Here is a 13,989-nt window from a genome sequence, read left to right as displayed (position 1 = left end):
AGAAAGAAAATCATAAAAGAAGAGAGTGGGAACAATGTCATCCTCCCAGCCCATCTGTGAATTTGATTCCTCTTCCTTGAAACAGCTATTAAATATTATCTGTTTCTTGTGTATTCTTCCATAGTATTCTATGGATATCTTGATATAAGCATAGAACATAAATCATGTATATAATATGTAGAATTTTTTTCTGTGGTCCCCATGTATTTTAAAATTGGTGGCATCTTACACAAATGTGTAAGCTTGATACCTTGTGTTTTTAACAACATATCTTAGACATTGTTTTTGTATCCATACATGCCAGTCTGTCTTTTTTTTAAAAAAAAAAAAGCTAATATGACCATTTCAGTACCTATTTAACTCCTTACATGGTAGCTTGAATCTTGTTTTTTAGATTGTATTTCAGGCAGATCATTTCAGATTTCTTAAATAGCCACTATATTTGTAGGCTCTAAGTCACTATTCAGGAACTCACTGAAGTTCAAAAATCACCTGTTTTGCCTAAAGTGTACCGTAATAGCCCCAAGAATGTAGTGAATCAAATACCGTATGTTGTCTTAAGGTGTAATTTGGTTTTGAATCTGCCTTTGTTCACGGTAAAGTCATTTGAACTCTAGTAAAGAGTTTGATATTTCTCTTTACTCTTTCTCTAAAGTCTCTTTACTCTTCCTGTCTCTTGCTTTCAGAAATGACATCCAGGAGGTTTTTCCCAGCCAGCTGTTTTTTTACATAGTTGTAAATGGAAGTCAGACTATAAGAGCTGATCTGTTTTGCCAGTTGGGAAGATTTTTTGTGTGTGTTGAAAATATAGATTTATATACCTTAGTATATTATAGGGTTTTGCTCCACTACCTGTAATCTCATGGTTTTTACAAATTCTTTTTTAAAAAAAGCTAGATTCATAGTCATTATATTTATAAAGAAACCACATACTTACAAATAACCTGTGTACTTTGTCTCATTGTAGCTGAATGACTTTCTGTTTTTAGGTAAATACCATGATTTAGAATGCCAGTTGATTCAGGAGTTTACTGGTGCTCAAAGAAGAGGTGAAATCTCCAGAATGAGAGAAGTAGCAGCTGTTTTACTTCATTTTAAGGTACATAGAAAAAATTTAAAGTGCAGATTAGTCTTAAAGAATGTAGAGATGATGTGAATTCTGTATGTTGTTGTTTTGTCACTAAGTTGTGATTCTTTGTGACCCCATGGACTATAACCCACCAGGCTCCTCTGTCCATGGAATTTCCCAGGCCAAGAATATTAGAGTGGGTTGCTGTTCTTTCTCTGGAGGATCTTCCCCACCCAGGGACTGAACCTGTGTCTCCTGCATTGGCAGGCAGATTTTTACCACTGAGCCACCAGGGTGTATTACAGTCTGTAATTTTGTCCTGTTTTAGTGTATCACAGTGTTAATTTTCATTGTTTGGAATAATTTGAATGTATATATTTTTTTATGTTTCTGCAGAAATGATATTAAATCCTAGGTCTTAAGGATCTTATATTCAGTACTATTAATACTTTTTATTATTAATAGTAATACTATTAATAATAAGACTATCACTGAATTTTTATATAATTTGATGTAGAAAATTGTTTTGTCTCCCTTCTATTTATTGTTTTTTTTAGTTAAACATTTATGAAATAATTCAAAAGCGAGAAGGCTTGCCCTTAAGTGTCCGTTGGAATACAGAAACCAGAGAGTAGCTGTTACTGCTGGCCATTTATTGAGGCATAGAGATAGCTTTATTATATATAATACCTCTTTTATTGACATTGTTATTGTTGTTAATAACTTAACCAAAACAGTGATGTGTATTTCTCTCTTCTTCATAGGGTTATTCTCATTGTGTTGATGTTTATATAAAGCAGTGCCAGGAGGTAACATAACAGTACACTTAATTTGATTTTATTTTATCCTAATTTGTGTTTTAAAAAGCATTTTAAATTATATATTCATTATATAAAATTCCTCTACTCTTTAGGGTGCTTACTTGAGAAGCGATATATTTGAAGATGCAGCAATACTCTGTCAACGGGTGAACAAACAAGTTGGAGATATCTTTAGCAATCCAGAAACAGTACTGGCTAAACTTATTCAAAATGTATTTGAAATCAAACTACAGGTAATTTTAAACAGTGACTAAGTAGTTCTTAAGACAATATGTGTTTTTTACCCTCTGTTTTAAAAGTTTTTAAAAATTGAGTTTATTTGTGTAGTATTCTTAGGAACAGGAATTCACTTATTAAGTATAGGGGAAAGGAGTGACAGTGTCAAGCTTTAAAACAAAATATTAAAAGGTGCCACTCACAGTCATCAGAGCATGTGTTTGAAATTACGTGTCTATCAGTAGTAGTAGTAACAGGTTTGATAGATTAGCCTCAATTTAATATTCACTGGGCTCTCACCTCGACCAATTGATAGCATTTTTGAAATGCTAAGAATGATACTTAGCATTGACATTGCTTACCTTATTTTACCTTAGTAAAGTAAGTGTGAACAAGAACTACAAGATCTGTAGAATTTTTTATCATATTGCATTGACATGAAAAGAATAAACTGAACGTTTTGTTTACAGCCTTTACTTCCATAGCTCTGCACTTTAAGGCAACATTTCCTAAACTGTTCACCAGTGGATTCAGCCGTGTTAAATAAATGTTGTTTTAAAAACACGACTTTTAATATCCTTTAAAGGTACTAATATGTATTGTGATCCTCTAGAAGTGGAAATGTAATGTACTGCCTTTCCCAATTTTATAGTAATGTCTCTTAGTGTCTCAAAAGACACTAGTGTTACTTAGACTCCAGTTTGGGAAATGTTACTTTAAAGAATTGACCATATTGATATAGCTTCAAGTGTTTTTTGGGATTTTTTTCAAAAGACAGGATATTTGAGATTCTTAATGCTTAATCCCAACGCTGATATAAATGTACAAGTAAATATGAGAAGCAGTAAACCAAAAAACTATTTTTCAATTTTTTTTATATTGGTCTATTTCTTCTGCATTGCCTTTTCCACTGGATTTTAAGTCAGAACAGTTCAAGAATGTAGAGTAATTCTAGAGGAAAAAAATATTGACTATATAATATAATATTTACTTAATTAACAGAATGTTGACTTTTCTTTTTAGAGCTTTGTGAAAGACCAGTTACAAGAATGTTGGAAGTCTGATGCAGAGCAGTATCTCAAAAGTCTCTATGATTTATACACAAGGTATATTTTTAATTATTAGAAAATAGTAATATCTCACATTTTCTTTCCTTCAGATAGAAAATTGGGAAGTATTCAGGTGTTTTTAAATAACAGTTTGTCAGATAGCAATATAGCTTTTAGCATTAACTGCTTGGCTGTATAGACTAGTGTTGTATAAGAGTATCTTTCTTAGCATGTTAACTATTAGATATTATGCTTTATGTTAATATACTTTAATGAAGTATAAAACCTTGTTTAAACTAAGACTTGAGAATTATGTTTTTTATCTTACTTGTAAACTAGTTCATTAGTCTTTAATTTTTATAAGAACGAGTAATAATTACATTTATTTCCAGTTAAAGCTTTAGAAGTTGAGAAAAGGAGTGACAAATTCTTAACAAATGACAGTTTCAAGCTTAAGTCTGATGTGAAAATTTGTCTTGTGTTTTTGTAAATGGCAGTGTTATACTTTGTAGAAGCTTTATGTGGAGTTTTTTTCCAATCCTGTTGCTTTTCTTCATTGTCATTTTGAGAAGAAGTTTTTCAAAAGTAACTATAATCAGGAAGTCTTTCAACAGCAGCACTGTTGTGAGTCTGTCTTCAGCAGTGAGAAACAGAGAATTAGAGGCAAGTCTAGAGAAGAGAATGAGCAGAGGAACCATGTGATGAATGGCATACTTGAAGCCATTCTGCCATCATTGCCATTTCTAGACTGGTTGGTTGCCTTTGTTTTCTCTTGTTGAGTTGTCTTTAGGAGTTTATGGCAGTTTTCAAAACCATGATATTATTTGTAATATACCTTCTACTTAAAATATTTATATAACCTTATACAGTTGCTCTCTGCATCCTGAGTAACTTCCCAGGGTTTAAGAAATGGTGGTTTAATGTAAGTTTTTCAAGTCACATTGTAAAAATATGTATTTCTTAGTATTATTACTATACCTAAAATATACATTTATCTTTTTCCCCTCTTTTCCATGAAAAGAACCACAAATCTTTCCAGCAAGTTGATGGAGTTTAACTTAGGTACTGATAAACAGACTTTCTTGTCTAAGCTTATCAAGTCCATTTTCATTTCCTATTTGGAGAGCTACATTGAAATAGAGACTAGCTACTTGAAAAGCAGAAGTGCTATGATCCTACAGCGCTATTATGATTCAAAAAACCATCAAAAGAGATCCATTGGCACAGGAGGGTAAGTGTTTTTGTTAAATGTTACAGTTAAAACTAAAGATATTAAAAACCTTTTTATATTTGGACAACTTGTAAAATATTGATAGTCATTAGAATTTTCTGTGAAGAATTCTTTTAAAAAAGTTTTTTTATACCATTCATCAAATCCTGTCTTTTGAGCCACATGTTGAAATATTCTAATATAACATTATTAAAATGTAAAACATAATACCAGTACCATAAAGAGTTCCTCCCATCCTCCCTCCTTTCCTTTTTTCAGACTGAGTTAATTATTCCAGGTTATTAATTAGGAAGTAAATTATTTTATTGCTGCTGTTGCAGGTGTGGTTAAAAAGAACAAAAACCCCTGCAAATTGATACCCTGAGCTTTTTAAAGGACTTGGACATGAACTTGTTTAAGTAATACATTAAAACCTGAATTTACTCATATCCTAGAAGAAAATAAAATGATTTGCTATAAAAATTGGTGGCAGCTCAGTAATCTAGATCTTACCTGTATGGAATTTAGTTGATTCTAGGATGAATCAGAATGACTTTTGTGAACCATCAGAGTTGATGGTTCATATAATATGCATTCAGCTAAATCAGCTTCTTATTTCCCAGCTTGTTATATGTTAAATAATTATCATGGAGAGATTATAATTAGGAATAAGAAGTGACATCTGAAAGGCAGTAACAAGTAAAAGAAAAAAACTAAAAAACAGCCATAAGAATTTTTTTTGAAAGTTCATAGTCTGGAGCTATATATTCTATTAATAGGAACAAAAGTAATCTAGCCTTCTATATTATAATAAATGTTCTTAATAACCCTTAGTCATTTAGAAAAGCTAAATTATGTTTAATAGTAATAAAGAAATGTACAATATGCTTAGGTAGTTAGTATATTTAAAAAGCTTTAAAATTTTAAAGTTTGTTTTAAGCGGGGCCGTTTAATTATCTGAAATATTAACTACTTCGAATAGCCTACTTCCTAAGGAAACCAAACAAGGAGTTTTTGGCTATTGAGTCAGAACTGTAGAGCTAACTATCGAGTCAGAATTGTAGAGCTAAGAGAGACTTTAGAGATAATAACTGCAGATCTCCTCACTTTTCATATGACAGTCTTCTGTATAGAGATTAATGCTTGCTTCACTTGACAGAACTACTAATTGAAATCAGAAGTTTTAGGTCTCCTGCTACTGGTCCATTTTTCTTCTTTTTATTAGTTCATGTATACTAAGTTTGAGAGTACTTGAAATTGAAATCTATGTATAGTAGTCTTCTTTTTTCATTTGTTTCTGTTATGCACTAGTATTCAAGATCTGAAAGAGAGAATTAGACAGCGTACCAACTTACCACTGGGGCCAAGTATCGATACTCATGGAGAGACTTTCCTGTCCCAGGAAGTGGTCGTTAATCTTTTGCAAGAAACCAAACAAGCCTTTGAAAGATGTCATAGGGTAAGAATTGTACATTTATTTAATTTATATATAGCTGTGTATTTTAAGTTTTGCTTGTTTATACTAAGATATAGCTCTGCCCTCTGGTTATGAACACCTGTGTATTATAATAAAAAAAATAGGATTTTTGTTTAGGGAACATAATTATTTTTAAATTGTTTAGAAGTATGTTTTAATATGATTTTAAACGAGCATACCAAATTTTCTTCAGTGAGATATTAAATCAAGATATGAAAGTGAGGGTTAGAACCAGATCATAAAGAAATACATTAACATTAGGGAGAGAAGGATGTTTTAAGAACAGATCAAAGGAAAGGAAAAATTGTCTCCATTAAAAATTTAGAATGTCTTCAACAAACACACTTTAACAAAGTAAACAATTAAGCCAGAGTGTGAAAAGAAGGCTTTACAGTTTTACTAGCAGAAGATTTATAAAACGAATAATACTTGTTAGTAATTGTACAGCACATACTATGTTCCAGGCACTACTCCAAGCACTTTAGGTATGCATTAAGTCATTTAGTCATTGTAACATTTCTGTGAGGTTGTTATCTCTGTTTTACAGAGGAAGAAACTGAGCTACATATTTCTTAAGTATGAAATTGAGAGTTGAGGTAGTCTTAATTTTTTATTTGTATGATGTATGTGGTCTTTATATTTATATTGATGGATCAATATAGACTGTATATATAAATATAAATCAATAGAAAACAAGTCAAAGGCTATACATAAATACAGAAAATGTGAGTTATCAATAAGATACTTAGTCTCACTGGTGGGAACTGAAACTTAAGACAGGGAAAATACTAATTCTCGATAGGTTGGCAAAAATTTTGTTGATACTGTTGGTAAGAATGTGGAGTAATAGAAGTTCTTATACATTGCCAATGGAAGTAATAATCAGTATACGTTGGAGAGTAATTTGTTAATTTCTTAGAGAATTTGTAGGTTCACAGGACATGTCTAACATCATAAGCTACATTGTTTGTCATGGTGAAAAATTAAAAGCCAACTAAGTGTGCTGTAGAAAGAATTGATAAAGTGACAGTGTTCATATACTAGAAAGCTAATATACCAATTTAAATGACTAAACTAGAGTTACAAGTATCAGCATGAGTAAATCTCAAAAATATAATGTTTAGTGGAAAGAGCAAGATGGGGAAAGATATATTCATTATACCACAATATAAAGTTTTAAAAAGTAAAAATATTTTGTTCAGGAGCATATACAACATGGGTGTGATAAACAGTTTGAGTAGTGGTTGTCTTGGGAGGAATACCTAAGGCACTTTATAATGTTGGACTGCCCCTGCCACCACAGAAGAGGAAAAATCTGAAGTACATTTGGGACAATGTTAAGATATGACACCTCAGGGTATGCAATGGCTATATTTGATACAGTAATAGCTCTACTCTCCTGAATACTGGAAATATGTTAAAATGTTTCTGCACCGTCACATCATCAAACCTGAAGCTGTCAACATATTCCTTGTTTTGAGTCACAGTGTGTGCTTAGTCACTTTAGTTGTGTCCAACTCTGTGCAACCCTGTGGGGTGCAGCCTGCCAGGCTCCTCTGTCCAAGGGATTCTCTAGGCAAGAATACTGGAGTGGGTTGCCATGCCCTTCTCCAGGGGATCTTCCCAACCCAGGGATTGAAGCTAGGTCTCTTGTATCTCCGGTATTGGCAGGAAAGTTCTTTACCACTAACACCACCTGGGAAGACCTTGACTCACACTCAGTAACTAGATCTAAATCATGACCTTCTGTCTGGATAATGACAAAATTGAAAATCGGTTTAATTCATTGTAGTCTGATTTAACAAACATTATTTTGTGTTTATTTTGTACCACCTGCCATGTTGGGTATTAGGGTTCTAAGTACAAAACATACCCATTACTTTTGCATAGTGAGAAAAGAGGTAGATGTATAAAGAATTAGTGCAGGTAACATTCACTGTGTATACAGTGGCAGAGCTCCTCTTCTTGGGCTCTGAAATCCCTGTGGATGGTGACCGCAGCCATGAAATCAGAAGACAATTGCTGCTTGGCAGGAAAGCTGTGACAGACCCAGCCAGTATATACTCTGCTGACAAAGGTCCATATAGTCAAGACTATGGTCTTTCCAGTGGTCATGTACCATTGGGAGAGCTGGACTGTAAGGAAGGCAGAGCACCAAGATTTGATGTCTTCGAACTTTGGTGCTGGAGAAGACTCCTGAGAATATCTTGGACAGTAAGAGATCAAACCAGTCAATCTTAAGGGAAATCAACCCTGAATACTTGTTGGAAGGAATGATGCTAAAGCTGAAGCTCCAGTATTTTGATCATCTGATATGAACAGCTGACTCATTGGAAAAGTCCCTGTTACTGGAAAAGATTGAGGGCAGAAGAAAAAGAGGGCATCAGAGATGAAATGGCTAGATGGCATCACCGATGTGAGGACATGAACTTGGGCAAACTTGGGGAGATGGTGAGGGACAGGGAGGCCTGGCGTGCTGTAATCCATGGGGTTGCAAAGAGTCAAACAGGACTGGGTGACTGAACAGCACAACAGATATACACTGTTGAGACCTAAAGAGGAAGCAGCCAGTTCTGACTGGTTAAGGAATTGAGGATGAATATTTTTCAGGGAAGATTTCATAAAGGAGAGGACATTTGAGGTCTGGTCTTGAAAGATAAATAGGGTATCTTCAAGAAGATGATTCTGGCAGGTGGTTTCAGGAAAAGAGAATATTACATGCACAAAGACATATACAGAGAACAGTCATGCAGCATGAAATGCTTGAACTGAAAAAGGATATGGGAGAGTAATGAGACAGAAATTTGAAAATATAGACAAAAACTCTTTGTATACCATACTTAGAAATTTGGACTTGACGTTGTTAGATGTTGATGGAAATATTAAAGGATATAAAACAGGGTAGTATAATGAGAAGTTTGGGTGTATTTTTCTTTTTTAAAAAAACTTAGTAATTTCGAGATATAATTGACATTCAGTAGACTGCATGTATTTGAACTGTACAATTTGATATCTTCGGTAAATTATGTGTACATTTATGAAGCTATAGTGCAATCGAAGTAATGAACAGATCATCACCTGCAAAGTTCTTTTCTTCTCCCTCTGTTTCTGTCCTCAGGCAACCGTGACCTCCTTCACTGTAGATTAGCTGTCAAAAAGAAGTTGTCAAGACTCAGGACTGAGTCTTGAAAACTAAATAGGATTTTTCAAGAAGTTGATTAATTTTCTAGAATTTTTAATAAATGGGATTATAATATGGTATATACATGTGTTTCTGGATTCTTTAACTCAGCATAAATGTTTTGAAATTCATGTTGTGTGTATTAGTATGTTCTTTTATTGCTGAATAGTATTTTATTGCATGGAAAAGAAGTGAAAGTGTTAGTTGCTCAGTCATGTCCGACTTTTTGTGACCCATGGACTTCTCTGTCCATGGAATTCTCCAGGCAAGAATACTGGAGTGGGTAGCCATTTTCTTCTCTTGGGGATCTTCCCGACCCAGGGATTAAACTGTGGTCTCCTGCATTAAAGGCAGATTCTTCACGGTTTTGCTTATCCACTTACCTATTGATGGCAGTTTAGATTGGCTCCAGTGTTTGACTGTTAAAAATGAAGCTGCTTTGAACATTCATGTATATATCTTTATGCAGACATATGCTTTCATTTCTCCTTAGTAACATTTTTAAAAATTGGGTTCTTATTTCTTGACAGTTGTATATCTAGTTTTTTTTTAAAGTGAAGTCGCTCAGTTGTGTCTGACTCTTTGTGACCCCATGGACTATGTAGTCTACCAGGCTTTTCCATCCATGGAATTTTCCAGGCAAGAGTACTGAAGTGGTTGGCCATTTCCTTCTCCAGGGGATCTTCCCAACCCAGGGGTGGAACCCAGGTCTCCCGCACTGCAGGCAGATGCTTTACCATCTGAGCCATGAGGGAAAAACTCATTTATCAGATACCTAATCTGCAGATTTTTTTTTTCAGTCTGTGGTTTGTCTTTTTCATACCTAAACAGTATTTCAAAGAAAAGAAGTTATTAATTTTGACACTTTTCTGTTATGGGAGGTATTTTTGGTATCATATATAAGGAATCCTTGCCTAACCTAAGGTCACAAAGATTTTCTTTTATATTTTCTTTTATTGTATTTGTTTTCTTTAAGTTTTCTTTCTTTTTAAAAAAAACTTTTAAAATTTTAATATGATTTTGAAAGGTTACGCTCTATTTACAATTACTACAAAATATTGGCTATATTCTCCACATTGTACAATACCTTGAGCCAGCACAATAGTTTGTGTCTCCTACACCATATCCACATATCCCCCCAGAGTGGTAACCACTAGTTTGTTCTCTTATCTATGAGTCTGCTGCTTTTTTGTTATATTCACTAGTTTGTTGTATTTTTTAGGTTCCACATATGTAATATCATACACTGTTTCTTTTTCTCTGATTTATTTCATTTAGCATAATGCTGTGCAGGTCCTTCCATGTTGCTGCAAATGGCAAAATTTCAATTTTTTATGGCTGAGTAGTACTCCATTCAGTATATATACACCACATATTCTTATCCATTCATCTGTTAATGGCACTTAGGTTGCTTCCCTATCTTGGCAATTGTAAATAATGCTGCTGTGAACATTGGGATGAATGTATCTTTTTGGATTAGTGTTTTTGTTTTTTTGCTATGTACCCAGGTGTGGAATTGTTGGGTCTTATGATAATTCTACTGTCAGTTGTTTGAGGAACCTCCATACTGTTTTTCATAGTGGATGCATCAATTTACATTCCTACTAACATTTTGCTAGGGTTCCCTTTTCTCTACATCCTTGTCGACACTTGTTGTTTGTAGACTTGATAGCCATTCTGTATGAGGTGTGTGTTTTGATTTGCGTTTCTCTGATGATTAGTGATGTTGAGGATCTTTTCATCGGCCTGTTGGCCATCTGTCACCTTTGGAAAAATGTCTGTTCAGGTTCTCTGCCCAAGTTTTAATCATCTTTAAAAAAAAAATCTTCAGTTATATGACTTTCTAATATTTCTGGATATTAATAACCTCTTACCTTGCATATCATTTGCAAATATCTTTTCCCATTCAGTATGTGCCTTTTTGTTTTGCTGATGGCTTCGTTTGCTATGCTAAACTTTTAAGTTTGATTGTGTGCCATTTTATTTTTGCTTTTGTTTCTCTTCTCTTGCTTTAGGAGACAGATCTGAAAAATATTGCTAAGACTTATATCAAAGAGCATACTGCCTCTGTTTTCTTCTGTGAATTTAATACTATATTTTTTGATCACTATAACTATAAATTTTGAATCAGGTAGTGAAAATCCTCTAACATTTCCATAGGAGGCGTTTTCATATAATTCACATGATCAATTTGTCAGTTTCTGGGGGGAAAGAAGTTTGGTATTTTGACTGAAGTTACTTTGAATCTATAGTTCTGTTTGTGGAGAAAGTGACATTTTAGCAAAACTGAGTTTTCAGATACAGTTGATTTTTACATGTGGATTTTATACTTTCAACCTGACCTAACTCACTTACTCTAATAATGTTTCTTGTAGATTCCATAGGATTTTCTGTATAGAGTATCATGTTGTCTGCCAATAAAGTCAATTTTAACTTATTCCTTTCAGTATTTTGTTTTCTTGCTTTGTTGCACTGGTCAGAACCTCTACTACAATGCTGAATATAAGTGGCAAGAGCATGCAACTTGCGTTATTCTTAAAGTGTTGTCTTTTATCATTAATATGATTCCAACTGTAGATTTTTCCTTTTTAAAAATATTTATTGACATATAGTTGATTTATAATATCATGTAAGTTCCAGAATGTGTGTGTCTGTGTGTGTGTGTTAGTAGCTCTGTCACGTCTGACTCTTTGTAACCCCATGGACTGTTGTCCACCAGACTTCTCTGTCCATGGGATTATCCAGGCACAAATAGTGGAGTGGCTAGCCATTCCCTTCTCTTGGGTATCTTCCCAATCCAGGGATTGAACCCAGGTCCCCTGCATTGCAGGTAGGCTTTACTGTCTGAGCCACCAGAGAAGCCTCGGTTTTAGGTGTACAGCATAGCAGTTCAGCTGCACATATATTTATGTGTGTATATATATTTTTTCCCTTATAGATTGTTACATAATATTGAGTATAGTTCCCTGTGCTATACAGCAGGTCATTGTTGGTTGCCTGTTTTATACATAGTTGTGTGTACATGTTAATCCCAGCCTCATAGTTTATCCCTCCCCCATCCCCTTTTTCCCTTTGGTAACCATAAGTTTGTTTTCTGTGTCTGTGAGTCTCTTTCTGTTTTGAAAATAAGTTCATTTGTGTCTTCTTTTTCTTTTAGATTCTACAGATAAGATATATTGTATGATATTTGTCTTTGTCTGACTTACTTCACTTAGTATGATAACCTCTAGGTACACACACATACATATACACATACACACTCATATACGTATGTGTGTGTGCCTGTGCTTAGTTGTGTCTGATTCTTTGCAGCGCCATGGACTGTAGCCTACCAGGCTTCTCTGTCCATGGAATTTTCCAGGCAAGAATACTGGAGTGGGTTGCCATTTCCTACTCCAGGGGGTCTTCCTGACCAGAGATGGAACCTGCATCTTTTGCATTGCAGTCAGATTCTTTACCACTTAGCCACTAGAGAAACCCTGTTTGATAGGACCCATTTGTTTTTCATAGATGCTCTTTATGAGATTAAGGTAATTCTTTTATTCATAATTTTCTGGGTATTTTTATAAGGATGGATATTAGACTTTGTCAAATGCTTTTTTTTCGTTGTTATTCTGTTAATGTTGTGAATTACGTTGATAGATTTCCAAATGTTAACCTTGCATTGTTTTAGTAGACCCCCCTTGGTCATCATGTATTATCCTATTTATATATTGTTGGATTAGGTTTACTAAACTTTGTTAAGAAGTTTTGTGTTTTGGTTCACAAAGGATATTGATTTATACATATTTTTTTCTCATGTCTTTGTAGCTTTGGTATCAAGGTAATGTTAGCCTCAGAATGAGTTGGAAAATATTCCTTCCTCTTTCATTTTCTAGAATTTGTGTAAAATTAGTGTTATATCTTCCTTAAATATTTGGAAGAACTTAGTGAAGTCTTTTGTGCCTGTAGTTTTAAAATTTGTGAGTTTTTTTTTTAATTTGTGAGTATTTTTAACTACAAATTCAACTTCTTTAGTAGATATGAAACTGTTTTAGTTACCTATTTCTTTTAAAGTGAGCTTTCGTAGTTTGTGTCCTTTAAGATTTGTATATTTCGTATAGATTGTTGAATTTATTGGGATTAAGTTGTTCATGTTATTGCCTTATCCTTTTTTTTAATGGTCAGTTGATTTGTGTGTGTGTATTTTAATTGAAAAAGATTGTTTAAAGTTTTGTGTTAATTTCTGGTGTATAAAAAAAAAATTTCTGGTCTATAACAAAGTGATCCAGTTATGTATATAATATATAGTTTTTCATTATACCAAAATTTCATTATACCAAAATCCTTTTTCGTTATACCAAAATTTCATTGTACCAAAATTCTTTTTCATTATACCAAAAATTTCTGCTGTATAGCAAAGTGATCCAGTTATGTATATAATATATATAATATTTTATATAATATATGTATTCTTTTTCATTATAGGTCATTATAAGGTATTGAATATAGTTTGCTGTACTTTACACTATGACTTTCTTATTTATTACATATATAGTAGCTCTTTATCTTTTTAAAACCTGTTGAATCTATAGTGATGTCACCTATTTATTTTTGATGATTTGTGTCGTGTGTGTGATACAGGTTTATCGGTTTATCAGTTTATTGGTTTCCCTGGAGAATCAGCTTCGGTATCATTGATTTTCCTGTTTTGTATTTCATGGATGTCCACTCTTTTATTATTTTTTTTCCTTCTGCTTACCTGGGCTTCATTTGACCTTCTTTATCTAGTCTTTTAAGGTGGAAGTTGAGATCATTGATTAGAGACCCTTCTTATTTTCTGATATAAGTATTTAATCTTATAACTTTCTCTTTAAGATACTGCTTTAGCTTCATACAACAAATTTTTATTTCTTGTTTTTATTTTCATTCAGTTCAAAATACTTTTAAATTTCCCTTTTGATTTCTGTTAGCCGAAGAGTAGCTT

The 13,989-nt window shown here is 33.4% G+C and overlaps 1 protein-coding gene across 1 annotated transcript in view; it reads left to right on the top strand.

Annotated features, from left to right (window-relative positions):
• Positions 1 to 13,989, top strand: part of EXOC5 (exocyst complex component 5) — a 52,563-nt gene that overhangs the window by 24,913 nt on the left and 13,661 nt on the right. The window contains exons 7-12 of the mRNA XM_065941000.1: positions 990 to 1,099; positions 1,834 to 1,878; positions 1,983 to 2,123; positions 3,130 to 3,212; positions 4,177 to 4,386; positions 5,677 to 5,824. Coding sequence (XP_065797072.1) covers positions 990 to 1,099; positions 1,834 to 1,878; positions 1,983 to 2,123; positions 3,130 to 3,212; positions 4,177 to 4,386; positions 5,677 to 5,824 — 737 coding nt within the window. The remainder of the gene's footprint in view (positions 1 to 989; positions 1,100 to 1,833; positions 1,879 to 1,982; positions 2,124 to 3,129; positions 3,213 to 4,176; positions 4,387 to 5,676; positions 5,825 to 13,989) is intronic.

Source organism: Muntiacus reevesi, chromosome 7, assembly GCF_963930625.1.
Source record: "Muntiacus reevesi chromosome 7, mMunRee1.1, whole genome shotgun sequence".
Lineage (NCBI taxonomy): Eukaryota > Metazoa > Chordata > Mammalia > Artiodactyla > Cervidae > Muntiacus > Muntiacus reevesi.
Note: the sequence above shows the minus strand (reverse complement) of the source record. Positions and strands in the feature narration are given on the sequence as shown.